The sequence below is a fragment of the Myotis myotis genome, unplaced genomic scaffold (assembly GCF_014108235.1).
Source record: "Myotis myotis isolate mMyoMyo1 unplaced genomic scaffold, mMyoMyo1.p scaffold_m19_p_2, whole genome shotgun sequence".
NCBI classification, from domain to species: Eukaryota; Metazoa; Chordata; class Mammalia; order Chiroptera; family Vespertilionidae; genus Myotis; species Myotis myotis.
Window position 1 is genome coordinate 175,170,230 of NW_023416324.1, and position 27,395 is coordinate 175,197,624.

Consider the following 27,395-nt stretch of genomic DNA (forward strand, 5'->3'; position numbering starts at 1 on the left):
AGTCCACAGGCCAATGCTCTATCCACTGAGCCAAATCAGCTAGGGACAAAGATCCTGATTTTAAGAGTAACTATCTATGGGAGAGAAGAAGAGCGAGGCACAATCAGAACTCCTGGAGCGGGCTCAGGCACCACTGAGCAGGACGGTGAGAGGATCAAACTCCTGTGGATCAGGAGGCCTGGTAGTGCTCCCCACATCTAGAAGGCGAGTCAGAGCAGGAGTGAGACAGTAAGGCCACTTTGGCAAGGCACCAGGATAGTGCAGCCACGGCAGGCAGGCCTTGCAGTTCTATCCATGGGAGACTCAGGAGTTCGGGTCAACGTGACGTTGCAGCTCTGAGAGCCTGATGGTGGTGGAGGAAAGAGTGGCCTTGGAGCCCAGTGAAATGGGGCCCTGCCCCTCACTTGATCAGTTTCCTTAGCTGTAAAATGAGGAAAGTCATATCTAGCCCCAGTGAGTTGTTACAAAGATAAAAATACACTAACTTCTAAAACTGTCCTAGGATACAGTGGAAGTTGAATTATAAAAGATAGTACTACTATTTAATGGAGACCTGCAGAGGTCATGGAAATGCTTCATTATCCACTACTAGATGCATGACCAATAGACGCTGGGTGAGATCAGGCTGATTGGAGACTTGCTAAGGCAATCTGAAGACATCCTGATTGGTCTTCTATGAGAGAAGACCCTGGGGATGGAGTTTCTGGAGACCCCTCCTCCGCCCTGCATTTCTGAAACAACAGACATTTTGGAAAGGGGGTGGGGAATGTTAATATTTGCCATGACATTGTTTTCCCCTGAACAGGGAGGAGGACAGAGACTGAAGATGTGCAGTGCTGATAGAAATGAGAATGCCAGAGATAAGCATGTTTTCCAAGGTTCCCAAGAGACTCCGTGGGGCTCATCGTGGGGTCTTAGACTCCTGGGAGGATGGTGGGAGAGGACTGTAGAGCGCCCCCTGCCCATCTCCTCATGGACAGCTTCAGTTACAGAAGCACCAGGAGCACACATGTAATCACCAGAACCCGAGGCTTCCTGCTTACGGATATGAGGGGGGAGGTGGACCAAAATAACTGCACAACACGACTAGCTGACTCTAAGAAGCCACCCCTTCTCTCTCGGAGCCCCTTCCTACACACCCCATTCTAAGTAACATCTAACCTTGTGAATATTCACAGAAAGAAGAAGAATAAACATTATCGGCTTTTGTAGTAACAGGATGAGAAAGTGCGAGACTTCCTGTTATGCGTGTGTGACAGCTGGTGATAAGTGCAGGGCCCTACACAGGAAATCCGCTCAGCTTCTGCAATGTGACCTGCCTGAAACTTGGGCGCTTCTCCAGTCTGGATGTTGATGGCAGGACAAAGGGGCATCTGGACTATGGGCGACATGGTAGAGAAAAGTTTGGAAGAGCCATTGGCGCCTCCTGCAGATGAACCCTCCCAGAAAAGGGGAGACCTGGTAGAAATCTTGAATGGCGATAAGGCAAAATTTGACGACACGGGACTCTCCTTAATTCTGCAGAATGGCCTGGAGACCCTCCGAGTGGAAAATGCTCTGACAGATGTCATCCTGTGTGTGGACATTCAGGAATTCTCCTGCCACCGCGTGGTGCTTGCTGCGGCCAGCAACTATTTCAGGTCAGCACGCCTCAGACCAGGGTCAAATTGGGGTGCAAGTTGTCAGGAATCGCTGTATTCATGTGAGAGCCCAATCTAACGAGTTGGCTGTTGAGTTTATGGTTTGTATAGCTATTTAGGCTTGCGTGTCTATTCAAGATACAAGAAAGAAAGCTATTCAACCTTAGATTTTAGAATTTAAGCCATGTTAAAGGAGATTAGTATTACTTAAAAGCAATGTTTATATCTTTTGGTAAATCTTCTGTGTGATATGTCCTTGTTCCAAAGGATGGAAAATTACTGAAGTCATGGGGATTTTCCCCTCTTTGGTCTGACTAGTATGTTGGAAACATGATGTTGTATTTTTCACCAATAGAGGTAGAGAAAAGGATATGGCCCCTCTTTTGCAGTTTTCAAATGACTTGCTGAAAATTAGGGATTTCTGTTTGTGCTGAGGGGGTGGGTGAGAAGGGAGAGCTGTTACAAAGGTGCTTTAGAAGAGAGAGGCTCCTGGGTACAGCAAACTCGGCGGCCTGGGCTCCGTGCCACTCTGCCCCTTCCTGACCATGGGACTTTATGCAAGTCACTCAGTGCTCTAAGTTTCTGTTTTGTTGTCTGTAAGATGGGATTGTTGTGATAATCAAATCTGAGACACACACGCCCAGCATATAGTAGATGCTCACTGTATCTCTGTGGAAATTTGTCACCTCATTCTGCTTGGTGACACTAAGAACCAATTATTGAGTGGTTACCATGAGCAAATGCCTAGGGCCGGAATGTGGGAGAATCAGGAACCCAGTGAATACAGCTGGATCCAGCTTAATGTAGACATGGTGGGAACCAGTCCCCAAAGGAAATGTGGATGAACAGATATTTGGGGAATTTGAAAAAGAAATACCATTTATAATTCTTCTCAATGAGATGGTTCTTACCTCTTGTTTCTGGCTGAGGAAATGAAAAACTATTTACCTTTGTGCATATCATCAAAGTGTTTTCTTTAAAAAAAATTTTTTTTGAGATGCTTATGGGAATATTTTTCTTTGGAATTCAAAGAATAGGGTCAGGAGGTTGTTGTGGGACTGATTAAACCCCGTATGTAGACAAGGCAAGAGGAGGGCTGGGCTTGTGGGAAGTGGTGCTTGCTAAGTGCCAGACAGACAGTTACCTGATTTAATTTTTGCAACAGCACAATGAAGGTGGCTGATACGCCCTTTTACCGAGGAGGACATGGCAACCCAACATTACATGTCTGGTCATTGCTGGAGCAGGGATTGGGCACATTCTGGAAATACTTGTTTTTACTGCAGTACAAACTGCTACTAAGTTTTGGGCTTCATTCCACAGGAAGTGTATAAAAGGTAAAGCACAGGCACAGCTGTGACGATGGGTTGACATGATAAACACACTACTTAAACCACCAACATTGACCATATGCTTTTCCATTGATCACAGACCCGTTGAGAAGTGAATGGAAGTTAACTTAGCTCTGTGGCCCGAGTACTCACTTTTAGTATTATTCTTTCTCTTTTGAATCGCTGGAAAACGCTATCATAAAATGTATACCCGATTAGCGGTTCCTCCCAGCTGTGGAACAGGACTGCTGGCTGTGTGCTCTTGAGTACATCAGTGGCTTCTCTGATCCTTGGGATTCGCATCCTAAACAGAGGGGGTGTGTGTTCAGTCCTCCTCATCCTGCTGTGTAGGCTGCTTAGGGAAGGAAAGACTCCGCCAGTCCCCTGAGGAGGTGGAGGCAACGAGAAGCTGGAGGTGCCCACATGGTGTACGTTTCTGCCTGTGGTTGAAGAGTCTCTTCCAAAACTGCCTGGTCATAAAGGGAAATTCCTTCTATTCTTTTCTTCAGCGCTGTGCCTTGATTCTTATCTTGGTATTTCCAAGATGATTGTCCTTTTCTCCTAAACACATTAATCCTGGAGACAGGACTCCTTCTTCTGGCATGACTATTAATAACAACTTTTGTTGTTGAGCATGCATTGTGGGCCAGGCCCCCGGTGCCCCATACACTGTCCCACAACAAGCCTGGGAGGGAGGGAATTTCATCCTCCTTTACAGATGAGGAACCAAGGCTCCAGTGTGTCAGTGAGCAAAGTGGCCAAGAGGGATTTGAACTTGGACCGACGTGAACTCTGACATTGCCTCACTGCCTGTTTTGCTTTGTTTCTAAGATTTTGAAAGGGGTTGAGAGCCAAGTTCCCTTTATGCTCAGCCTTTGGAAGGGCGGAGAGTTTGCTTTGTCTGAGAAGCACTGACAGCCCTCGGAGCTGAGGTGGGCCTGGAAGCTGCTTGTAAAATTATGTAGGTTTTTAAAAAATAAATCTTTATTCATTGAGAACATAAATATGTTCCACTAAGTGATGGAACCATACTTTATTTAGCCAGTCACCTACTGACAGGCGTTTGGGTTGTTTTCAATCCTTTGCTTTTACAAACAGTGTTGTAATGAATAACCTTATACACATGGCATTTCATAGGCATGCCAGAGTTTCTAGAAGAGGGTTTGCTGAATCAAAGAGAAATGCATCTGCAGTTTTAGTGGCTATTGCCCGATTCTATCATTTTATACTCCCCACAGCCTTGTCAAAAGAGGATGGCCGCAAACTTGGATTTTTTCCCAGTTTGGTTGATGAGAAACAGTACTTCACTTTAGTTTTAATTTGCATTTCTCTTATTTTAAAGAAGTTCTCTTTCTGTGAATTATCTCTTCCTAGCCTTTCAAATTTTCACATATATTTTTTAAAATTAAAATTATTTTTATCAGAGTATTACATGCAAATAGTTATCGGAGTCAAATAGTATTTAAAGGCTTATAATAAAAAACAAAGATTTATCTTCACCTCCTCTACTCTTCAGTCTTGCCCACCACACCCCAGCATTTTCAACATTTATCTGTTTATTCTGATATTATATTTATATTTCTACCAAATATGCTTATATTGCTCTTTCTTGATTTCTCAGTGTTAGATGTTTATGAATTCCTAGTATGTCTAATAAGGACTTAGCACTTATACTTAATTCTTTTACCGTATCCTTTTCTTCTCTATAATCTCTCAATATAATGTTATCACCTTTTTTGATAAATTTGTATTAAAGTTTACATTATGTCCTTAAAAACATTATTTCCAGTTGAGCCAAATTGTGTGATATGATTACATTTCCTTTCTTGTAAATCTTTTGCTTTTCCTGAAATTAACAATTCACTTTTTCCATTTGCTTTGGGGATATCTTTTGCTCACAGCCTCTCCATAATAATCTTTCACGTGGTCCAATGCACCAGAAAAAACCCCCAGTTCCATTTCCCCCCAGAATCTTCCTCAGTTCCATCATCCCATACATTTCTCTGGGCCTGCTGCCCAACTATTATCTAGCTGCATATGAAAACCATGGTGGCAGTAAACAAGGACTATATTACTAGCTCAGATGGTGTAGTTCCCTTTGAGAGCCTATTTAAAAGTTTCAAGTGGAATGAGGAAGTTGGGAAAATATGTAGAGTTGAGACTGAGAAAAGGGTGAGGGTGAATAAAGCTTCGAAAGTAGCTCATAACATACCTTAAATATCAAAGAGCCAAATGCCAAGGAGTCCAAATATGTTTATGGCAGAAAAATGGAGGGAAGCATAGATTTATCACTCATTAATGTTTTAAAAGACTACTAATAAAGCTGCCATTTATGCTATGTTGAACAGGTCACCACATCGATGTCATTGGAGGGGCCACCTTCCAAAGGATCTCTGTTTAAACCAGTGGTTCTCTCCATTTGGTGGGGAGCAACTCACTGATGACTATGACACACTCCATAAATGATGTTGACCTATGAGAGCAACCATGTTATGATTTCCAGGGTGGACAGAGGGAGGGGAGTCTTGGTGATAAAGAGAGGGGTCTTCAGGCTTCTCTCAGTCTTACTAAAGACTGGCTCTTCTTACATAAATATAAAAGCTTCCAGGCTGAGTCTGAGTCAATAGTAAGCTCCTTTGTTGCGGCCAATGCTGAAATCCCTGCCTGGGCTTGGTCTTTGCCTTGTACCTCAGTATCTGCCTCTGGGTCTGGTTCCCTGAGGATATAATGAGGGGACTTTGACTACTTGCTACAAAAATCAAACATGAGGCTAGGAATGAGGAGGGTATTGTGGACACAACCTATTAATCATTATTATATATTAACCAATTACTGGATGGCAGGAATGTGGGTGAGAGGTTACTCGTAAGCTGTGTTTAGATGTAATACTTTGGTTTTTCCTCCACAATGTGTAAGGTGTCTAAAAAGGAGCCAGCAAGTGTAGGTGATAGAATGAATGCAAAGGAAAACAAGAATGAGTTAAGGCCATCTGGGTCTGGATTAAAAACCTCACTAATGGCAAAAGTGTTGAGAATTGCTACTGCCACAATTGGTATGCCTGGTAAACTCCAGTGAACTATTGTTTGTACTTCTAACATTGGGCTCTGTATTTTATACTTTTAATATTTTCCTTTTGGCAGAACCACTAAGGTGGTTATATGTAAGTACTATAGATCTATAATCCTTGATCTGCCTTCCAATCCTAAAAAAAGTCTTCTCAGTGGGGGTTGCATCCCCAGGGTAGAAGTGCAATCAGGTCCTTTGAATTTTCAATAAAATGTTATCTCTCTTATCTCCATCCCTGGTGTCTAGGGCAGAGGTCGGCAAACTCATTAGTCAACAGAGCCAAATATCAACAGTACAATGATTGTAATTTCTTTTGAGAGACAAATTTTTTAAACTTAAACTATATAGGTAGGTACATTGTTATTAACTTAATTAGGGTACTCCTAAGGCTTAGGAAGAGCCACACTCAAGGGGCCAAAGAGCCACATGTGGCTCGAGAGCCGCAGTTTGCTGAGCATGGGTCTAGGGCAGGGGAGGGCAAACTTTTTGACTCGAGGGCCACAATGGGTTCTTAAACTGGACCGGAGGGCCGGAACAAAAGCATGGATGGAGTGTTTGTGTGAACTAATATAAATTCAAAGTAAACATCATTACATAAAAGGGTACGGTCTTTTTTTTTTTTTTTTAGTTTTATTCATTTCAAACGGGCCGAATCCGGCCCGAGGGCCGTAGTTTGCCCACAGCTGGTCTAGGGCATGTGAATCTTCTTTCAAGTAAGACCAGAAAATCTAGTCTTCTCTTTTTTCCCCCCAATATTTTTTTAATTGATTTCAGAGAGGAAGGGAGAGGGAGAGAGAGATAGAAACATCAATGATGAGAGAGTATCATTGATCAGCTGCCTCCTGCACACTCCCCACTGGGGATCGAACCCATAACCCAGGCATGTACCCTTGACTGGAATTAAACCTGGGATCCTTCAGCCTGCAGGCCGATGCTCTACCTACTTGAGCCAAACCAGCCAGCGCAGTCTTCTCCTCTTTTGAATAATGTTCCATGCAGCTCTCAATTAAAACACAACAGAGAAATACTTTTGTCATTAATATATCAAGTTCTGAGCTTTATTCCTGCATCAAAGACATGGATATGTAACTGTCCCTGCATGAAAATGCCTTTACAGACTAAATTCTAATATAGTAAACATCAAGCAGTTGCTGGGAAGAGCTGGCCCAATGCAGAACATCTGTGCTTTTGGTAAAACTGCCTTGGAGCTCACCATGATCATATTGTTCAATACTCTATATTAGTCAGCATTCTTTTGGTTGTAAGGGATAGGCACTCAACTTAAATCAGCTCAGGCAAAAGAGGAAGATATCTGGCCACATAACCAAATCATAGGAAGGGCCAGGATGCAGCAGAGCCCAGGGGGAAGAGGAACCAGGGCCTTGAATGCAGTCAGGGGCTCTCTCTCCACCTTCACTCAGCTTCTCTTTCAGGTGGCATTTCTCAGATGGATCTGCCACATGTTTGGAAGTTTGCCTGTTGGCAGCTCTGAGACTTTGATTCCAGAGAGAAACTGGAGGGCTAGCTTCAGTTTGAAACCCCTGGGAAAGACTCTGATTGGCCCAGCTCCATTCAATTACCCAATCCTAGACCAATCACTGTGCCAGGGAGGTGGGGCACAATGATCAGTCCAGCTTGATTCAAGAGTCCACCTTTGGCCAAATTCTTGAGGGTGTGTGTGTACGCCATTTGAACTAGAACATTACCCAGAGGGGGAGGCACTGGACAAAAGGAAAACAAATGTTCATTAAAGAGGGATAGCAAATCCTGGTTTATTTTCTTTTATTAGTCAACTTATTGTACTTCTGTTTTGCTTTGGCTATCAGGAAGCTCATTGCATTGGCTTTTTTTTTTTAGCCTAGGTTTCAGTGTTATAGTCTCCTCCTACTTTAATTACTTATTTCTTATCTTTTTAAAAAAGCATCTTTATTGATTTCAGAGAGGAAGGGAGAGGGAGAGAGAGATAGAAACATCAATGATGAGAGAAAATCATTGATTGGCTGCATGACTGGGGATCGAGCCCACAACCTGGGCATATGTCCTGACCAGGAGTTGAACTGTGACCTTCTGGTTCATAGGTTGATGCTTGACCACTAAGCCACCATGGCTGGGCCTTATTTCTTATTTTATTGTTTTGTATTTTATCGTACATCTGCTGCTTTAGTATAAGCCATCTTAAGTTCTTTTGGAGAAGCTATTTCTGTATACAGATAAGTCTCCCTTACTTTGAAGGAATATTATTTAGGCAACCTATATGTTTTATGCCAGCTAAGGGTAGGCATTCTTTTATTACATTAAACTTTTATGGAAACCTTTAAAGCCACAATAATTAAAGGAGTGTTGATACTCCGTGACTTTAAAACACAATCAACCCTAGTGAAGATCTGGGGAGGTGGGTGGGCATGGACTGGGAGGAGTTGGGGTAAAGGGGAGAAATGGGAGATACCTGTAATACTATCAACAATAAAAATATATTAAAAAACCCCAAAAATCAACCCCAAAATTCCATCATAACTTTTTCTGATGGGCTATAAGATTAACTACCAGCAGGTTTACATATAATGATTTAGGTCCAGGGACAAGTGAGAGCTGACTGACATTCAAGAGATCATGATGGCTCTAGCTTTGGCTCAATGGATAGAGCGTTGGCCTGCGGACTGAAGGGCCCCTGGTTAGATTCTGGCCAAGGGCACATGCTTGGGTTGTGGGCTTGATCCCCAGTAGGGGGCGTGCAGGAGGTAGCCAAATGATAATTCTCTCTCATCATTGATGTTTCTATCTCTCCCTTCCTCTCTGAAATCAATAAAAATGTATTTTTTAAAAAAAAGAGATCATGATGTTTTTTATGTAGAGTAAGTTCAGGCTTATAAGGGGCTGGACATCAAGGGCATTTTGGTGTTAGGGAATTAAGGGAGGGACAGATGTCCACTGAATAATTCCTGGAAGGTGTGGTTAATGAATACAACACACACACACACACACACACACACACACACACACACACACACACACGACAAAGAGAATGGAGATTAGGAAATCTAGCAAAGTTCTAGGTGACTGGCAGTATCCTCAAAGCTCAGGATAGCAGGTTGGGTTGGCAGAAGATATCTATCTCATTAGCAAATTAACTGGAGATAGAGGGGAAGAGGATTCTTAGTAATTGCTATGAAAACTTACACTCTTTCCATACTTCTTTAGTATTTGGCCTTTAATTGAGGAATAATGGGTCATATATATAACCTCTCTTAAGGTGCAAATGTCTGGGTGGAGGGAGTGACACAAAATATTAAGCTTTCAGTACTGTAATGCTGAGTGGGGTTAGTGAAATTCCATTTATCTATCCATTCATGTATTCATTCAATTGACTTGAATTTATTAAGTGCCTACTCTATGCTAGGTACTGAGTCTACAAAGATGAATGGGTTATGGTTTCTGCTTGACCTTGAAATCACAGCTACTTAGTGGAGAAGGACAGGTATAAATCAATGTTTCAGTCAGAGGTGATAAGTGCTATGATGGAGCTTTGCTTATTAAATGAGACTGGAGAGAAAGCAGTCAGAGAAGGCTTCCTGAAAGAGGTAATAGCTGAGTGGAGTTTTAAGGGATGAATAGGCATTGGTCAGAGACGAAATGAGGCAGAGAAGGCAGGCAGCATTCCAGGCAAAAGAATACACATCTGGGAAGGTATCATGCAGGGTAAGCATGGGAACCAGAGACAGAAGAGTAGGGTTGGAGCAAAGGATATGTCTGGACCAATAAAGCTGAGGAATGGGCAGGGTCAGACCTTGAAAGATTTTGTTGGGTCAAGATGAAGTGTTTGAAATGTATCTTATAGGCAGTAGGAAGCCATGGAAGAGTTTATAAGCAGGAAAGTGATCTGAGATCTTGGTTAAAATTATTAAAAGTTCTGTCTGGTAGGACCAATTAGAAATAGAGACATTATGGTGCAAGGCTTAGGGAGTGTAGCAGGCCCTGGCCTGGGTAGCTGTGAGTGTAGGCCAACCTTGGTGGCTGCTTCTTCACCTCTGGCTTTAAAATTCCTCTCTGGCTGGAGGAACTCCTGTCTTCCTCCCCTTTTTCTCTGGATGAAAAAACAGGCCTGCCAGTCCAGACTCCTCTGTGGCAGCTGGCAGAGGGATAAGTCTGGAACACATGCATCACAATAGGGATAACATCTATGCCTGAGGAAGTGTCAACATACGAATACTTGGGGGAGAGGATTGGGACCAGTGCAGATTCACGCGTTCCTAAGTGGTCAGAATCAGGGAATGCTCATAAAAATCTTTAAGCAGAGGCTGGTCTGTGACCTCTGGATAATGAATGAACGGGAGGTCATAAGGAAGCCAGCATGGGGGCGTGGCTGGGGTGAAAAAGACGGTGATAAGGCGCCTCCAGGGCAACAGCCTTGCCAGGATGTGGCAGTGGACAGTAAGCACAGTGCTGACCCAGCTCCCTGCCTGGTGGGAAGTGAGAATCAGACCAGACATCACTGAAGAGGCTGTGAGGGAAGTGGAGTTTTGTTAGGGGAAGCCAGGTTTCATCTCCAGCAAGGAGGCGGGAGATGCACAAAAGGAAATTAAAGTGAAGAACAATCCCATGTTTTATAATGTAAAATCTCGGACAGGAGGGCTTGGGATAAACATCCTGGGCCTGGGGTTCCAATTTTGAGAATCACTAGATAATACAGTTCACACATATGCTTCGCTCCAGGTCACTCAGTCTTGGAGCTCCTCATTATTTATTCTCATGATAGTTAGAGGGGAAATGTGTGATTGGAGAGTGTGGGGTAAAATAAACAAATCCACTTGGCCTACTTGAAGTACAGGACTGCACTGCATGTGCAGTTACCTATCCATCCATCCATCCATCCATCCATCCATCCATCCATCCACAGTACACACAAACATTAAGTGTGTACTGTGGCCCAGTAAATAAGAACTAAGAGAGAAATAAAATTCAACCCTTGCCCTTCAGATGCTTTATAATCTAATAGAAGAGGAGACATATTAAAAAATAGACTCAAGAGAACGTACATAGAAAAATCTATCTGGAGCTCAATGGTGTTGATGTAAACAGAGGCACATGATGGAAACTGCTAGTCATTCAGTGTAGCTACTCATAGGAGGGAAAGGGGACAGACAAGATGGTGAAGGGCCTTATATGCCAACATTGAGAGTATTTTAACATTTCTTTTCCTGGCACTTTTTAGACGATCTTCTTTGGCATGTAGGCCCATTTGTTGTTCAGGGCTTCTCTTGTCAGGTGTGTCAGTCAGGATTCTGCATTGCAAAGGGCAGATACTCAGATCAAACTGGTTTAAGAATTAAAACAATTATTTGCTCACCTAATTTAAATGTCCAGGAGTATTGGTTTCAGGCCTAATTGGATCCTTGTACTCAAATAATGTCACCAGGACTCAGTTTCTCTCTCCATCTCTTGGCTCTACTTCCCTCTGTGTTGAGTTCTCTCCCAGGGAGGGTCCTCACCCAGGGAGGCAGGAAGAGGTTCAGCAGCTCTAGGCTTTTATTTATCCCAGCTCAGCGACTCCAGTGGGAAGAGAGCTTCTCTTTCCCAGTAATTCCAGAGAAAGTTCTAAAATTGGCCTCACTTGGACCAGCTTTTTCCTGTGCCCAAACATGACTCAATCACTTTGGCTTGGGAGGCATAATATGTGACTTGGACCATGCTCATCCATGGTCTAAGAAATGGGGCAAGCTCCATTTAAACTCCCCAGACTGATATTGGAGGAGGGATAGTTCCCAAAGGAAACTCTGAGTGCTCCTACTAAACAATGAGGAAAAACGTCAGGCAGGCAAAACAAGAGGTGCCCATATATCTTTGTGGCTGAATCACTGTGGAATCCTAACCACAAGCTTTGTTGTGATTGATGTTCTATCCTGGGCTTGCAGGATAGAACAAGCCCTGCTTTCTCTCATAAACTTGGATGGGCTGAGTTACATGGCATGCTGAAGCTTCAGCAACAGGCCAGTGGGTGGGAGGGACTCTGGTTCTATAGGAACATGGCTGGAGTTCTGATCCCCACAAGGTGCATGAGCGGTGTCCTTGAAGGATGGTGAAGTTGGGCAAGGAGGTTGGCAGAAGGCAGTTCTTTAGAGGTCTGATGGTGTTTAGAGTCAGGTGGGGGCAGCTCTGGAGTTCCAGCTCGTCTCAGTTTGGAGCAAAGACTCCGCCAGCAGTTGGGGTTCAAGGTGCTGCCTCCAGGCCCTGGAGAGAGAGGGCAGAGTGCTGTTAGTCATGTCTCTGGAGTGGAAAGAGAGATGGCCATGAACCCCTAAATGCTTTTCTGAAGGCACCCTCCAAGGATATGGAATTTGCATGTGCACAGCCGGTAAGAACAGAATTGCACACTATTACTAATAAGGCTTTGGCATGTCATCCTGTTTCAGAACTAGCTCTAATGAACTATGTTATTTGAATATAAGCTGAAGGGGTTCTGTCTATGCAGCCAAGCTAGAGAAAGACTTAAGAGGCCAGGACAAGGTCTGCTTCCATCTGAACCTCCCTACTGCCCCCTCCCTACAATTTGTGATGCAGCCCTAGGCCTGGTGAAATGTTAGGAGGAGTGAATCTCAGAAGACAAAAGGGACAATCCACAGGGAGGCAGAGCTTTCAAGGGCATGTCAGTCCCCTTTCAGTTGTTCCCTTGACCTGGACCTTTGTCTAATTCCCTCATTCTCAGGGTGAGCCAAGGGGCCCTTGTGTTGGGAAGTGAGGTGATCTCTCTGTAGGGCAATGGTTCTTAAATTTTGGTTTGCAAACAAATTATGAGTGGGGTTTTGGTGAGCTTAATAAAATTGTAGTCCCAGCTTTCAGCTTAGAGGTGCTGGGATCATAGACAATGATGTCAGTCCATGGTAGGTCACCCTTGCATCTGCTGACTCCTTGCTTTCTTTGCAGTGAAAACCCTTTCGATTGGTTTTTCACATTAGGTTTATATCCAATAATCCTTTCTTAATGATAGTGTTCATTAAGCAGCACATTAATTAAAAAATTTTAACCATTTGTATACCTAAGGACACATATTCTTTTTTTTTTTTTTTTTTTTATTGATTTTTTACAGAGAGGAAGGGAGAGAGATAGAGAGTTAGAAACATCGATCAGCTGCCTCCTGCACATCTCCCACTGGGGATGTGCCCGCAACCCAGGTACATGCCCTTGACCGGAATCGAACCTGGGACCTTTCAGTCCGCAAGCTGATGCTCTATCCACTGAGCCAAACCGGTTTCGGCAAGGACACATATTCTTAAGTAGAATTTAACTCAGTTTGCAAATAATGTTACAGCCACTCCAATCCAGAATATGTCCCTGATGCAGAGGAGTTAGTTCCCCTGGGATGGTAAAGGGCTTGGAGGAAGAACAGAGCAGGGGAAAACACTGGTGGAGCCAGTCTAGGAATGAGATGGTGGAGATGGTGGAGGTGGGTATTGGTTTTTAGGACTGTGGTGGGGTTAGAGGTACAGGAGGCAGAGACTTCAGAGGCAGGTTTGGAAGCGTGGGGAGGGTGAGCCATAGGGCATTTGGGCTGGGAGAAAAATTCTGAACTGGTGACATTAGGAACTGCAGGAGCATAGAGAACTCATCAAAGTTGTAAGTGGAATGTTCCAGTGTGGGCGTGTCTTCTTCAATATTCAGGTCTTGGACCTGAAGGTGTGATGCAAGTTCTCTGTGGGGGTGGAGAGCACAGGAGGCAGGCCCGCTCAGTCTCATCCTTCAAAGGGTGTTTGCTCATTTTTGGAGGTGCAGATTCTTGTCACAATCAAACACCCAGGGGCTAGGAAAGACAAGTTCATTCATTTATTCATTCACTTATTAATTTATTTATTCAGTTATTCATTTCCCCCCCTGAATATTTACTGAATTCCTACTAGGTTACAGGCACTGTTCTAACCCTAAGGATGCAGTAGTGAGCATGGCACCCATGTCTTCACTCAGCTTACATTCTAGTGGGAGACAATAATTAAACTAGTTAACAAACAGATATGTAATATAATTTCAAGTTATGACAAGGTTATGAAGAAAAACAAAGGAGATGAAGATGTTGGGGAGTGACTAGATGGGGGCAGTGTCAGTGAGGCCTGCTCTGAGGAGGTGATATCTGGATGATATAAGAAGTGAGGCCTGCAGAGCTCAGAGGAGAGTGTGACCCAGGCAGTGTTTGGGGCCCTGGGATGCCTTCATGGCTGTTGTAGGAGAGAAGCTCACTCACCCAAGCTCTATTTTGGGGTCTGAGCTGACTCAAGTATTGGGCAACTGGCTTCCTACTTCAAGACTGTTTCTACTGTGAAATGAGGATTTTAATAGCTACCTCTGTTTTACAAGAGTCTCATGGGAATTGGTCAGTGTCTGGCTAGAAAGTATTTTTTGAAACGCATCCAGCATGGCCAAGGGTGAACCTGAGGAGGGGCAGTGAAAGATTAAAGAAGACAGACAAGAGAATACAGTCGGGATCAGGTGGATCACTGCCTGGATGAGGAAACAGTGACCCAGCCTGTAAGCGGAAGCTTTATTTTATAGTCAGATCACACAAAGCAAAGCAAGGGGAGTGGTCAACATGTTTACAATGTTCTTGTGAGTTTCAAATCTATTTCATTACTCAAGCCTTGTTTTGGCAGCACTTGCTGCACCTCCCACAGCCCAATAGCTACCTAATAACAAAGGAGGACTGTAAGGTCAAGCTTAATTGTGCTAGAAGGGCTCTGCCCTCCCAGCTGGGACTTGTATGTGGCTCTGCCTCAGGTCAGTCTGAGGCTTGACCCTATAGCCACTCCCTACAATTTTTATTGCACAAAAATTTTTACTTATATCGTGTATAAGCTAAGGGGAAAATGGTCAGCAACTAACTCAGCTGTGTTCTCAGAGAGCAAAGCTTGGTCTGGTTCACTCAGTGCTGAAACTCAGTTGACCCCTAAAGATGACCTTGAACTCCTGCTGATTTTCTTAGTTTCATGCGCTGTTGAACTCCAGACGAAGAGCCCAGGGTCCTAGGCTCTGGCCCCCATTTTATTGCTGACAACCTGTAATGTCTTGGGCAATTTACTTACTAGTAATTTCTACTCAGTCTATCACCTACAAAATGGGTGTAATATTCAAAGAAAATAATGTTGTTTGCCCTACAAAGTGCTATACACATAAATGTAAAAGATTACTGCTGTTAAAGGGGAACTTAGGGGTAACCCATCTTGCCCAGGTTATGCACATTTCATGGGGTTCCAACTTTGCCAAAGTGTTTCCATGGATCTCCTGGGAGAGTGGCAGAGGCCACAGAGTTTGGTCCATGAGAAATACACACATTTCTCCTTAGTTTTGCCTTATCTATGTTCAGCCTGATGCTTGTGGCCCAGGAGAGTGTATTTAAGTGGCAGAAAATCAGTGAAAAAGTCTCAGAGGAGAGCAGAGAAGTGCTCTTTGGGAGCTAAAGCAGGCAAGAGAGGGACTATCTTATAAGTACCGCACACTAACCGATTGCGCCACTGGAGCTCCGAGAGGGACTATCTTTAGGGCACTTCCTTCGTCTCTCTTCCAGGAACATCTAATGAGATTTATGTGCCTGGCACCAAGCTAATGTTTCTAGACCAGTGTGTGTGCAGCCTGTACCTAACTCTACTCTGGATGGGTGGTGGGCAGCAGTGCAATGACTGACACCCACTTACTGGCCTGGACTTGGGCATCGAGGGTTGCAAGTCAGAATGTGATTGACCCACCTACCCCAAGAATCCCTCACCAGCCTGCCAAGAATCCTCTCATCTGGTCCGAAATGCCTTCGCTTAGTGAGTGTTGGGTACTTTGTGTACATTATCTTACTTATTCTTTCTAACAACTCTCTGGCATAGGGACTATTATTAAACCGTGTCACAGAGGAGGAAACTGAGGTTTGCTCACTTGTACAAAGTCACACAGTGAGTTAGCATCAGAGCCGAGACCAGACCACAGCCCCCTCTCCACCTGCTACCAGCCAGTACTCCACCCGAGGCTCCCAGAGCCCCTTTGCTTGTGCACATGAACACTCACCCACTGAAAACCAGAAGTGCTGAAAATTTACCTCCTCAACTGAGACTGCCGGCAGGTGCTGGTATAGCACAGTCTGTCCAGCTTCTTTGCCTCTTGGAACAGCTCTGGATTGTATTCTTTAGTGGTTCCCTGTAGAATAAAATGACTTTCTAGCCCAGCTGGTGTGGCTCAGTGGTTGAGTGTTGACCCATGAACCAAGAGGTCCCCAGTTCGATTCCCAGTCAGGGCACATGCCCAGGTTTCTGGCTCAATCCCTAATTGGTGGGGGAGGGAGGGGCTTGTAGGAAGTGGCTGATCGATGTCTCTCTCTCATTGATGTTTGTATCTCTTTATCCCTCTCTCTCTCTAAAATCAATAAAAACATATTAAAAAAATAAGATGACTTTCTATACAACATTTGTCTTGCTTGTTCTCATCCTCTCCCCAGTCCTACTCCCTCATGCCCCTAAAACATCACTAGCTCACAAAGGTTGGCTCCTGGGGGACCCAGTTAGGTATGGGCTGAGCTGGGGCAAGATCTTACTCAGTGACTGAGTCCAAGAGAGAATTCAGAAGCTGGGTCTGGGTGACAGCCCGAGCAAGAGTCCAGATGACCCCAGTAATTGTGTCACATGGGAAAGGCTTCCTTTAAGAGCCCTTCAGAGCTCAAGGCACTGAATTAGACAATTTACATATCTACCTCATTTAATATTAAAACACCTCCCTATTAGACTTTTCCAGTTTTCATTGGAATGTTTGAGATTATACAAATTCAATGAAATTCAACTTTCACTAATCTTAAAACCACAATCTAGGTGAAGTAGCATTTCTAAATTTCATCTTGGTGGGACTCTGGCGACATGTTGCCTCAGTGATAAGACCCTTCATTTGACCTCATCATCACTGCCCACCCTTTCCTGCTAAATGTCCTGTTTCTCATATATTCATGTACATGGCATTCATGTGGGTGACATTCACTTTGCCCTATGACATGATTGCAGATCTGGGTGTCTCAACCCCAGAGTTCAGGATTGGTGCTCTACAGCTGCACCATCTAATACTATAGCCACTAGTCACATGTGGCCACTAAGCATTTGTATCATGGCTGGTCTGAATTGAGATGTATTTTAAGAATAAAATATACATGAAGGATTTTGAAGACTTAGTATGAAAAAAAGAATGTAAATTATCTCATTAATAATTTAAAAATATTTATTGCATGTTGAAATGATAATATTTGAGGTATATTAAATAAAGGCTATTAAAATTAATTTTACTTCTTTTTACTTAAAAAAATAAAATTACTGGAAAATTTAAAATGGCACATATGGCTCTCATTATGTTTCTATTGGGCCGTGCTGCTCTACAAACTCAAACAGAGGAGGCTTGGGGAGTGAGCTTGTCCAGTGCCTCCCGGGAAGGCAGGCTGAGCTGGCTGGGAAGGAGTTGTGTGGTTGCTTTGATGGCAGGGTTCTTTATGGAATGAGGAGACAGCAAGGTAGGTCCTACATGACATCACTTTAAAAGGTGTGTGCTTCTGTAGACAGCTCTGTGCCCCTCTGGCCAAGAGGATTTATGGCTGAAGAGAGTGGCCATTGGTCCAAATGACATCACCGCACCTCTGGTTCCAGGCTGGGGTTTGTTAACATTTCAGAATTCACATCTCTTTTTTTCCATATTATCACAGTCTGTGAGGAGAAAGAGGAAAGGAAAGAGAGCTGCTTTGGCTCAGTGGATAGAGCAAAGGGTCCCATCAAGGGCACGTACCTCAGTTGTAGGCTTCTCCCGGCCCAGGCCCTGGTCGGGGTTCATGCAGGAGACAACCAACCGATGTGTTTCTCTCACATCAATGTTTCTCTCTGTCTTTTCCTCTCTCTTCCACCCTCTCTAAAAATCAGTGGAAAAAATCCTTGGGTGAGGATTAAAATAAGAATAATAATAATAATTTAATAATAATAATATAATATAATAATAAATATAAGGGGGCAAAAGAAAGAAAGAGAGAAGGAAAGAGAGAAGAGGAGGGAAGAGAGAAGGGTAACGGATTATTGCTGATAAGGATGGAGGAAGAAGGACATAGGGAACCCGAGGGAGAAGATCTCATTAACTAAAATAAAAGGTTCAAAAGTAGGCTAGTCAAGTAATTTGAACTGATGAGTGATTTCCAGTTTTGGGATGTACATTCCATCACCAGGGCTCCACTTTGGGACCTTCCAATTTCAGCGACGTGGCTGGAAGATAGTGGCACCTGTTCTCATAATTTTAGAGGCTAGGAGTCCAAGATCATGGTGCCAGCCAGCATGGTCTGTTTCTGTGAAGACTCCCATCCTGGCTTATGGATGCCCACTGTGTGCTCACATGGCAGAGAGAGAGTTTTGGTCTCTCTTCCTCTTTTGATAATGACACCAATCCTATTAGATTAGGATCCCATCTGCATGACTTTGTTAATCTGTTCCATGGGACAGACAGGTCTGAAGGGGGGTCTTTACAGTCCTGGAACCAAGGGTTGCAGTGGGACTTACATTCTCATGTCTCTCCTCCAGGGCCATGTTCTGCAATGACTTAAAGGAAAAGTATGAGAAGAGGATCATTATCAAAGGAGTCGATGCTGAGACCATGCACACTCTCCTGGACTACACCTACACCAGCAAGGCGCTGATTACCAAGCAGAACGTCCAGCGGGTCCTGGAAGCGGCTAACCTCTTCCAGGTGAGTGAACAAACAGGCTCAGTGCTCTCTTCTGCATGTTTCCCCAGAGGCCTGCCTGGACTGGCTCCCAGGCCTGTACCTGGGACACACACGCATAATTAGCTGGGCCTGTGCTTACTTGAAAGTCAGAAGATGCCTCTTTGGTGAGATGAGGCAGTGACTCCTTAATGCAATGAAACCAGGGGAGCTTGGTGTCTAATACCTACACTCGGTTCCTGACTCCAGGATCAATGCCTATAATTTACAGAAGCCCAATTGGAGCCAGGCCCTGAAGTCACCAGTTCATATACTTAACTTCTAAGCCTTAGCACAACTTTATGGGTGGGGAAAGTAAGACAAATTGAAGATAAGTGACAAGGCTAGGATTTGAGCCCTGGGTTCTCTGAGTCCATAGGCCACATGCTTGCCACCACCCCATGCAGCCTCTTGAGGAGTGTGTAGATTCTGGGGAAAGCAAAACCCTGACTGGTCAGCGCTTTGTGGTGGGTGTGAAAGAAGAGCACCTCTCATGAGGGGTATAAAAGAAGATGAGATAGAGAACCCTCAGAATTAAGTTTCATTATTGGCATTTGGCTATGTTTGTTTCAATCCAATTATAATTACTATATTTAATTCACAGAATAATTAGACCCATAGATGATGTCAATTGTATCCACAATTATTACAGGGCTGCTATCCCCAGGTAACCAACTTTGCCTAGGTCTAAGATTACACTTTGAACTTGGTTCCATTGGATTACAACAGAGATCATCTCACTGAAGATGATTTTTTTTTCTTTTTTTAATCCTCACCCGAGGATATTTTTCCATTGAGTTTTAGAGAGAGTGGAAGAGAGAGGGAAATACAGAAAGAAACATTGAAGTGAGAGAAACACATTGATCGGTTGCCTCCTGCACCCAGGGCCTGGGCAGAGGAGGAGCGTGTAACCGTGGTACATGTCCTTGACTGGAATCAAACCGGGACGTAACACTGACAATAATAATAGTAATAGCATTTGTGGCTTCAAGTATAGCATCTGACACCAAAATAGATGCTCAATGAATACAAATTTTTTGAGCACTTACTATGTGCCTTGAGTGACAACGTTGGGGCTAGTAACCAGGTCTCCTGTTTTCCCACTGGTTGAAAGGAGTTCCTGTATGATGATAGGCAAAGGAGGTGGATTTTTCCCCCCTCAAATGCAGTTTTTAATAATTTTAAATTGCAATAACATTAAAACTCATTTCAGAAAAATCAGAAATGCATACAAACAAAAGGAATGTAAAGTTACCTACAATCCCCTCCTATTTTGAGAGAATATGGCAGCTTGCTTGTTTAGGTCTCCAACTTTCATCTTAGAGGGTGTATCAGTTTTCTGTTATGTTGCTACCATAACAAATTACCACAAACTGGATGCCTTAAAACAATAGAAGTTTATTCTCTCACGGTTCTGGAGGCCAGACGTTCAAAATCAAGGGGTCAGCAGGGCTCTACTCCTTTTGGAGACTCTAGGGGAGAATCTGTTCTTTGCCTCTTCCAGTTTCTGCTGGCTGCTGGCCTCCCTTCACTGTGGCCACACCACTCTAATGTCTGCATTCATGGTCCCATTGCCTTCTCTTCTGCGTGTCTTCTGTGTGTCTATATTTGATAAAGACACATGTGATTGCATTTAGAAGCCACCAGATAAACTCCTCCTAAGTTCCTCAACTTAATCATACTATTTTGCCATATAAGGCAATATTTATAGGTTTTGGGGATTATGACATGCACATATCTTTTTTTGGGGGGAGGGGGCACCATTCAACCGCTAGAGAGGGTTTCTTCAAATATCCTTTTGATGATTTTATCCTTGGCTGTTCATCTTTAAGACTGAAGCCTTAACATGCTGGTTTGAAGCTCAGTGCACATGAAGCAGGATGGGAGGCTGGTAGACTAGAGAGTTTTACCAGGGTTATCAGGTGACCTGCCAGTTTTTTAAATTGGAGATCCCTAAATGTCAATATCTGTTGAACTGCTCCTAGGATTGTTCATTTTCTCCAGATAAGGATCTTCATTCTCCTGCCTAGGGGATATTTGTTAGCTACATATGCTCTTGACTGGGTGTGTAAGGGTGGCTGTATGTGCAAATCTTTACTTAACCTCCTTACGTTAAGTCAGATGTTTCTGGTATTCCTGAGTCTAGAACCTCTCTGATGTGGTTTCTCCTGAGGATAACTCTTCTTGTGCAGGGGAAGGGAGAGTGGGAGTTGTTAGACTGCAAGAGGTGAGGAGAAGGACCAGGAGGCTTAACTTCTTAAACTGACATCCTTTTAACAGCCCCCACCTACCCTTTCTGGCTCCTTGGGACTTTAATATCCCTGTTTTTTGGGGGAGGGGTTCTGAGGGACAAATTGGTTCCTCTATTGGTCCTCTCAGCAAAGTCACTCACCAGTCTTCATAGTCTGTGGTTTGGGGTTACTGTGTCTCCTGGTTTCATTGAGGATGGAGTTTATGCTTCTGTTTCTTGTTCTCCTTTCAGTTTTGGATAGTTTTTCAAGAGGCTATGAGAGCTCTTTAGGTAGTAAACACTGTAATCTTTCATAATAACATTGCAAATATTTTCCATTGGCCATTTAACTCATAGTTTTAGTTATAGCTTTTTATGTAGAAAAGTTAAAAACTGGTGTTGAGTTGAATCTATTAATCATTTACTTGATGATTTGTGCCATTGGTGTGCATGTGTAAAAAGATCTTCCCCCTTGCTTGACTATATGTTTAATCACTTATAATTTCATTTAGTTTTGTTTTATCTATAGCTTTGATATTTAAATCGTTTATATATCTGGAAATTATTTTGGTATAAAGTTGTTTTTTCTTCCTTGTCTTCTTCCTCTTCTTTTCATTTTCTCCCAAGTGGTGAGCTTCAGTGGAGAGTTTAGACTTAACGAGCAAGGTGGGAGGGGAGGACAGAGACAGATGAGAGACAGAGCAAGCTCTGGTTATTGTTGATTCCCCTTTTCTGGTAATCCTTCACCTCAGATCTTTCCAAATCTTGTTCACTTTCCAGGCAAAAAATGATACATTTCTCTCTGCGGCCATTTTATTCATTTTCTTGTAAGTGTTAATTTTTATGGAAATACAAGAAGAATGCTGTGGGCTTCTGGATATCTAGTTAACCCACTTTCTGATTTCTCTTGCTTCTAGACTTTGCTTTGAAGTCTCAGCCATAGAAAACTGGGAATATTTTCATACTTGACGGTGCCATAAGGGATAGAAGTTCCTGGGTTGTTGAAATCACTTTGTGGTTTTAAAAATTTATTTATTTTTGGATGGATAAAACATATCTCTGTTACAAATTCAGAGACACAAAAGGGGAGACAGTGAAACATTTCTTCACTGTTTGCAGTCTTACTGTCCTTTTTATTCCACGCACATACCCGTATATATGTGCGGATCACTCTTACTCATTGCCTCCAGTTTTGAAATACAAATGTTAGCAGACTATATGCTTGGTTTTGCAACTTGTTGTTTTTTGTTGCTGTTGGTTTTTGGCTTCACAGTATATTTTGGAGATTGTTACAGGTCAGTATGTGTAGAGCTGCCTGTTTTTGCAATGGCTATATAATGTTGCTGGGGTCTCTTTAGACATGAAATATGCTGTTATCTGTAATAGTTTATTATAAGACAGAGTGCAGGGTGGAAATAACATGGGTTTCGGTGATAAGAACCTGGGTTTAAATTCCTATTTAGTTACTTATTTGCTGTGTGGCTGTGGACAAGTTACTTAGATTTTTTAAGCCTCATTTTCTCATTTATAAAGTTAGGATGATAAGAATAGCTACCTTGTCGAAACCGGTTTGGCTCAGTGGATAGAGCGTCGGCCTGCAGACTGAAGGGTCCCGGGTTCGATTCCGGTCAGGGGCATGTACCTGGGCTGCAGGCATATCCCCAGTGGGAGATGTGCAGGAGGCAGCTGATCGATGTTTCTCTCTCATCGATGTTTCTAACTCTCTATCTCTCTCCCTTCCTCTCTGTAAAAAATCAATAAAATATATTTTTAAAAAAAAAAGAAAGAATAGCTACCTTATCAGGGAGAGATATTATTTGGATTAAATGAGGTGATATTTGTAAAGTACCTGATATGTAATAGATATTAAATAGAGGTTTCTTCCCATCATTTGTGAGCTAATTTTTACCTTACTTTGGACAGCTTTTTTGCCTGGGATAAAATAAGCTGACACTGAACTATGGAGACATTTCTCTAAACCACCCCTAGATCTTTGTTTTTTTTCCTGAATTAGGATGATAAGAAACCATTATTTAAAGTTTATTTTATCACATTCACATGATACATGAATAGTACAATGAACTGTACTGTGCTGTCGTTTTAGTAACTCAGAATTACAGGTAGAGAAAAGTGTGTTAGAGTTGGCATTTTATCTTGTCATTTTAGAACATCCACAGAAGCTGAAATCCATGGGAGTCCGATTATCTTGGTGTTCTCCACGCATCCAGTAGTAAAGGTTTCTTAATTTTCATACCTTTGATGTGACTCAGTCTCTCCCTCATTTTCTGCTTTTCTTTTCAGGCCTCTTTCTGTTATGCATTGATTGCTTCTCTCCCATCCAGAAAGAGAGAAGTCTGTTGACCCAGCCGATCACCACTTTTGCTGTTTGAAAAGAGCTTTTCATACGAGACAACTTCATGAGTTGCTGGCCTATTAACAGACTGATGGTCCTTGGGTCAGGGGTCTTGGTCCAATCAGCTATGGCAGGGGTGGGACAGTATCTATCTTTTAGGAGGATAGATTGCGGCAGGTACTGAATGATCTGTCCACTAGAGGAATTTTTCAGTAATCTGACCATAATGTATTGGCCAACTATGGGGAGAAATGTATTTTCTCTAAGTAGCTTTTGGAAAGGTAAAAGTAAGAGAAGCCCTAAGAGGAAGGGGCAAAGTGCCCTATTCACATTTGAGGCAGGGATTGTGAGATAAACATCACCCAACAAGGCTTCAGGGAAGCAAAGGGCCTCCTTGCCTTAACTGGACCTTCAGGCTTATGAGTCCCAAATAACCAAGGTAGTCAGAAACTATAGACCTGGGACAATGACTATAAAACTTGGTAAAAACATTTTCAATCTTGGGGAACTTCGCCAAGTTTACTATTAAAAACTCATAAAAAAAAATGAGCCCTGGCTGGTGTAGCTCAGTTGGTTGGAATGTCTGTCCAATACACCAAAGGGCTGTGGGTTCAATTCTAGGTCAGGGCACTTACCAGGGTTTCAGGTTCGATCCCTGGTTGGGACACATGCGGGAGATAGCCGATCCATGTTTCTCTCTCACAATGATGCTTCTCTCTCTCTTCTCTCTCTCTCTCTCTCTCTCTCTCTCTCTCTCTCTCTCTCTCTCTCTCTCTCTCTCCCTGCCTTCCTCTCTCTAAAATCAATTAAAAATATTATAAAAACCCTCATAAAAGAATAAGGGCTCTTGAGCTTATTTGCAGGGCAGCAAAAAGACGTGATGTCAGGAAGACCACACTCAGCTTACATTTAGTCTTGGGGTAGAAGGATCCCTAAGATACAGAGCAGCTGGTTAGAAGAAGGAGCTTAGAAGAAAAAAGGAGATCAGGCTGAGTTCCAAGGGCCAACATGAGAAAGGAAAGAGGGATGCCGGAGTGGGAGCCTGGTCACCTGGCCTGGGCCTGAGGAGCCCCATGCGGTGCCTCCATAACACCCTCTGAGGTAGGGACCTAATTTTCATCACGGTAGCAGTTTGTGGAGACTTTAGTGAAGATCCTGGCGTTGCTTATTTTCATATTTCTCTTGCTGATGATAGGATGAATGGTGGTGAAACCTATATGGATGAGGAAGCCATGAGGTCAGTGGCCAATGGCCTGTGTTGGCTTCTTGGCTTCCTCGATACTGAGAATACAGTACATAAATATTTGTTGAGTCAATGAATACATGTGCTGCTCTTATTCATCACTAGCTGAAGACGACCTCAGAAACTAATCAAGACCCCAACAAAAATTACCTTACCTCCTTTACTGGTAAGAGGACACTAAGAAGCCAATCCTGGCTCTTGGAAATGTCATGGGTGAATAGAGGAGGAAGTAGTCCACAGGGTAATACTAATAATTGCTTCATTTTTAGGTACCAACTAAGTGCCAAGCACCTAGCAAAAAGTAGGTCCCATTACTGTAAGATACAGATGAACTTCTCTTGTCATTGACAGGGACACCTAGATTTATGAACATTGGAATAGCCAGTTAATTTAGGCAAGAAACCAGCCCAACTATTTCTTAAGTATCATCAAGATAGAATCAGGGTTGGGGTAAAAGGAGACATATGTAATACCCTTTGTAATACTTTAAGCAATAAAACTAAAAAAAAAAGAAAAAAAGATAGAACCAACCTGTTGCCTATCTGATACACCCTCTCCCACACACGCTTTGTCAACCAACGTTGTTGCTGTGCGGCGACTGTGAGTGTTGAGCAACCAGGGTTAATCTCCTCAGTCCACAGAGCAGTGACAGTTGCCCTTTTAGAGCATTTACTATGTGACAACTATTTTGCCTATACTATCTTATGTAACCCGAGGTAGGTATTTTTACCTCCAATCTCTGGATGAGGGAAGTAAGATTCAGCAATATTAAGTAAGTGCTCCAGGTTTCATGGCCAGTGAGATAAGAGCCTGAGTAAACTCCTGTCTGCTCATGCGTAGCCTGTGTGTTCTCCACTATGCAAATCACCCCTCAGGTCGAGGCCTGAGACAAGCCACGATCCTGAAGGCAGTGGGGCCTTCAGAGAGGGCTGCCCATGGGAGCCAGTGGTGCTCGGTGGGAGTGTGTCAGGAGGCACGACGGCACAGCTGCTACCCTTCAGGCCCGATTCCCTCTGGGGAACCTTGGAGACTTGGGGTGACCAGGTGTCCCCACAGTGAGCCTACTGCTGCCCACAATGTCTCTGTTAACTTTACATTTCTGTGTTTGATCTCCATGTTTGCTTTTTATTTTTAGATATAACTTACATTCAATAAAATGCAGACATCTAAGTGTACAGTTTGGTGATTTTTTTTACACGTGTGTACAATCATGTAACCACCACCCCGATCTAGAACATTCTGGCCTCCCAGATCGCTTTCTTGTGCCTTCCCCCAAGCAGGACTCCCCAAGGGGAACTACTGCTCTAGCCTCTGTCGCCATGGATGAGCTAAGCCTGTTTTCGAATTTCATATTATTCTTGAGTTCTAGTTAGTACAGAGGGTCTAACTCTTAGGCTACAAAACTCAGGTATGCAAAAAAAGTGTGATTTAACCCATTATTTTTCTAACATTAAATTTAATCTTTATTCTGAGCTTCCCATTGTACCAGCAGCAGAAATTGTAGTTAACTTAATGACATCTCACTTCCAGAAAACTCAATCAGTTCAGGATTCGGGTCGCTTCTGTGTTTCCGGGGGCATTTACATAGTGCCAGGACATCATAGAAAGAGGCATTTGGCCCAGGCTTACCATGGTCATTTCTATTATTGGTTCATGCTGCAGTGTCTGTGTTCCCATCAGTCTCTGGTCATTGACCCCTTCCCCATTGGCATCAACGGAAAGTCCTTAGTCCCACCTGGTTCTGGCCATCAGTCCTTATTGATCACCTGGTATTCTCTTTGTCCTCTTGTAAGGCTACTTCAGATCTGCCAATCCTCTCAGCTACTTCTGAGCCCCTCTCAGGGCCACCCAAGGAACTTCCATTTACTCTCCTGTGCTAATCTGGAGCGACTACCACAGGCCTCCTTTGTCTCAAAATAGCACACTCCAGATTCTCTTCTGCTGCTGCTATGTGGCACTGCTGCATTCTGATTCCATCTCAGCAGTGGAGACGTGCATTCTTTTATCCTGAGATCCACAGCCTTCAGGGGCTTTTAGCATCCCCCTAACTCTGGAATTTTGGCCTGAGTTGGGAGGCAGGACATCATGTCAGGGACCCACACCTGTTTCTCACTCTATTACTAGACTCTTTCTCCCCTCTCATCCGGGTCTGGGAATTGTTAACTCCTCCCATGGGGGAAAAGCTGACTTACATTATCTTCCACACTTCTACTTCTACTGTTTTGGCATAAACTTTATAACTTAGGATTCTGGCTTTTGAAACTCAAAGGGCCCAGATATTATCACTAATTGATGTTTCAAACTATTTTTATAGTATAAGTTCTGCAAGTGTATTTAGAAACTCAAAATTGAAGTTGTCTTCTGTTGTCTACCCCACCATCCTTCCCTGGTGAGTGAGCCTGGGATGCCTGGTTGCTGCCCATAGGTTGTGGAATTCAGGAAGTGGGATGGGGCAGTTTTAGTTGTAATGAAAATCCATGTTGCTACAACCTTGGGCACTTCCCCCTTTTCTTTTCCTCTGATTCCTATTCTGGGTCACTTCACCTCTGTAGTTGCCTCAGTCCCTCAGCACCAGCCCCACCTTAGTGAGTGGACCATTTGCAGGTCTTAGCTTCTGCCTTTCCTACCTACCCTCTACAGCTTCCAGGAACCACAGACCTCTCAGCCAAGTCTAGACCAAGGATTGAAAGTCTTAAGGGAGCAGAGGGCATGTAATGTGTGGGGAGCACATTCTGACAGTCTGAGGTGGGTGCACCACCTGAGAGAGAGGGAAAGGCAAGGATAAAGGATGGAAGATTAG

General features: G+C 43.4%; 1 protein-coding gene across 2 annotated transcripts in view; it reads left to right on the forward strand.

Annotated features, from left to right (window-relative positions):
- Positions 1 to 1,294: 1,294 nt before the first annotated feature.
- Positions 1,295 to 27,395, forward strand: part of KLHL6 (kelch like family member 6) — a 47,356-nt gene continuing 21,255 nt past the window's right edge. Inside the window, exons 1-2 of one of the 2 annotated variants that reach the window (XM_036351731.1) lie at positions 1,295 to 1,640; positions 18,589 to 18,754. In XM_036351731.1, coding sequence (XP_036207624.1) covers positions 1,348 to 1,640; positions 18,589 to 18,754 — 459 coding nt within the window. In that variant the 5' untranslated portion in view covers positions 1,295 to 1,347. Of the gene's footprint in view, positions 1,641 to 15,615; positions 15,826 to 18,588; positions 18,755 to 27,395 lie in introns of those variants that run through there. The other variant, XM_036351732.1, reaches the window with a different exon arrangement.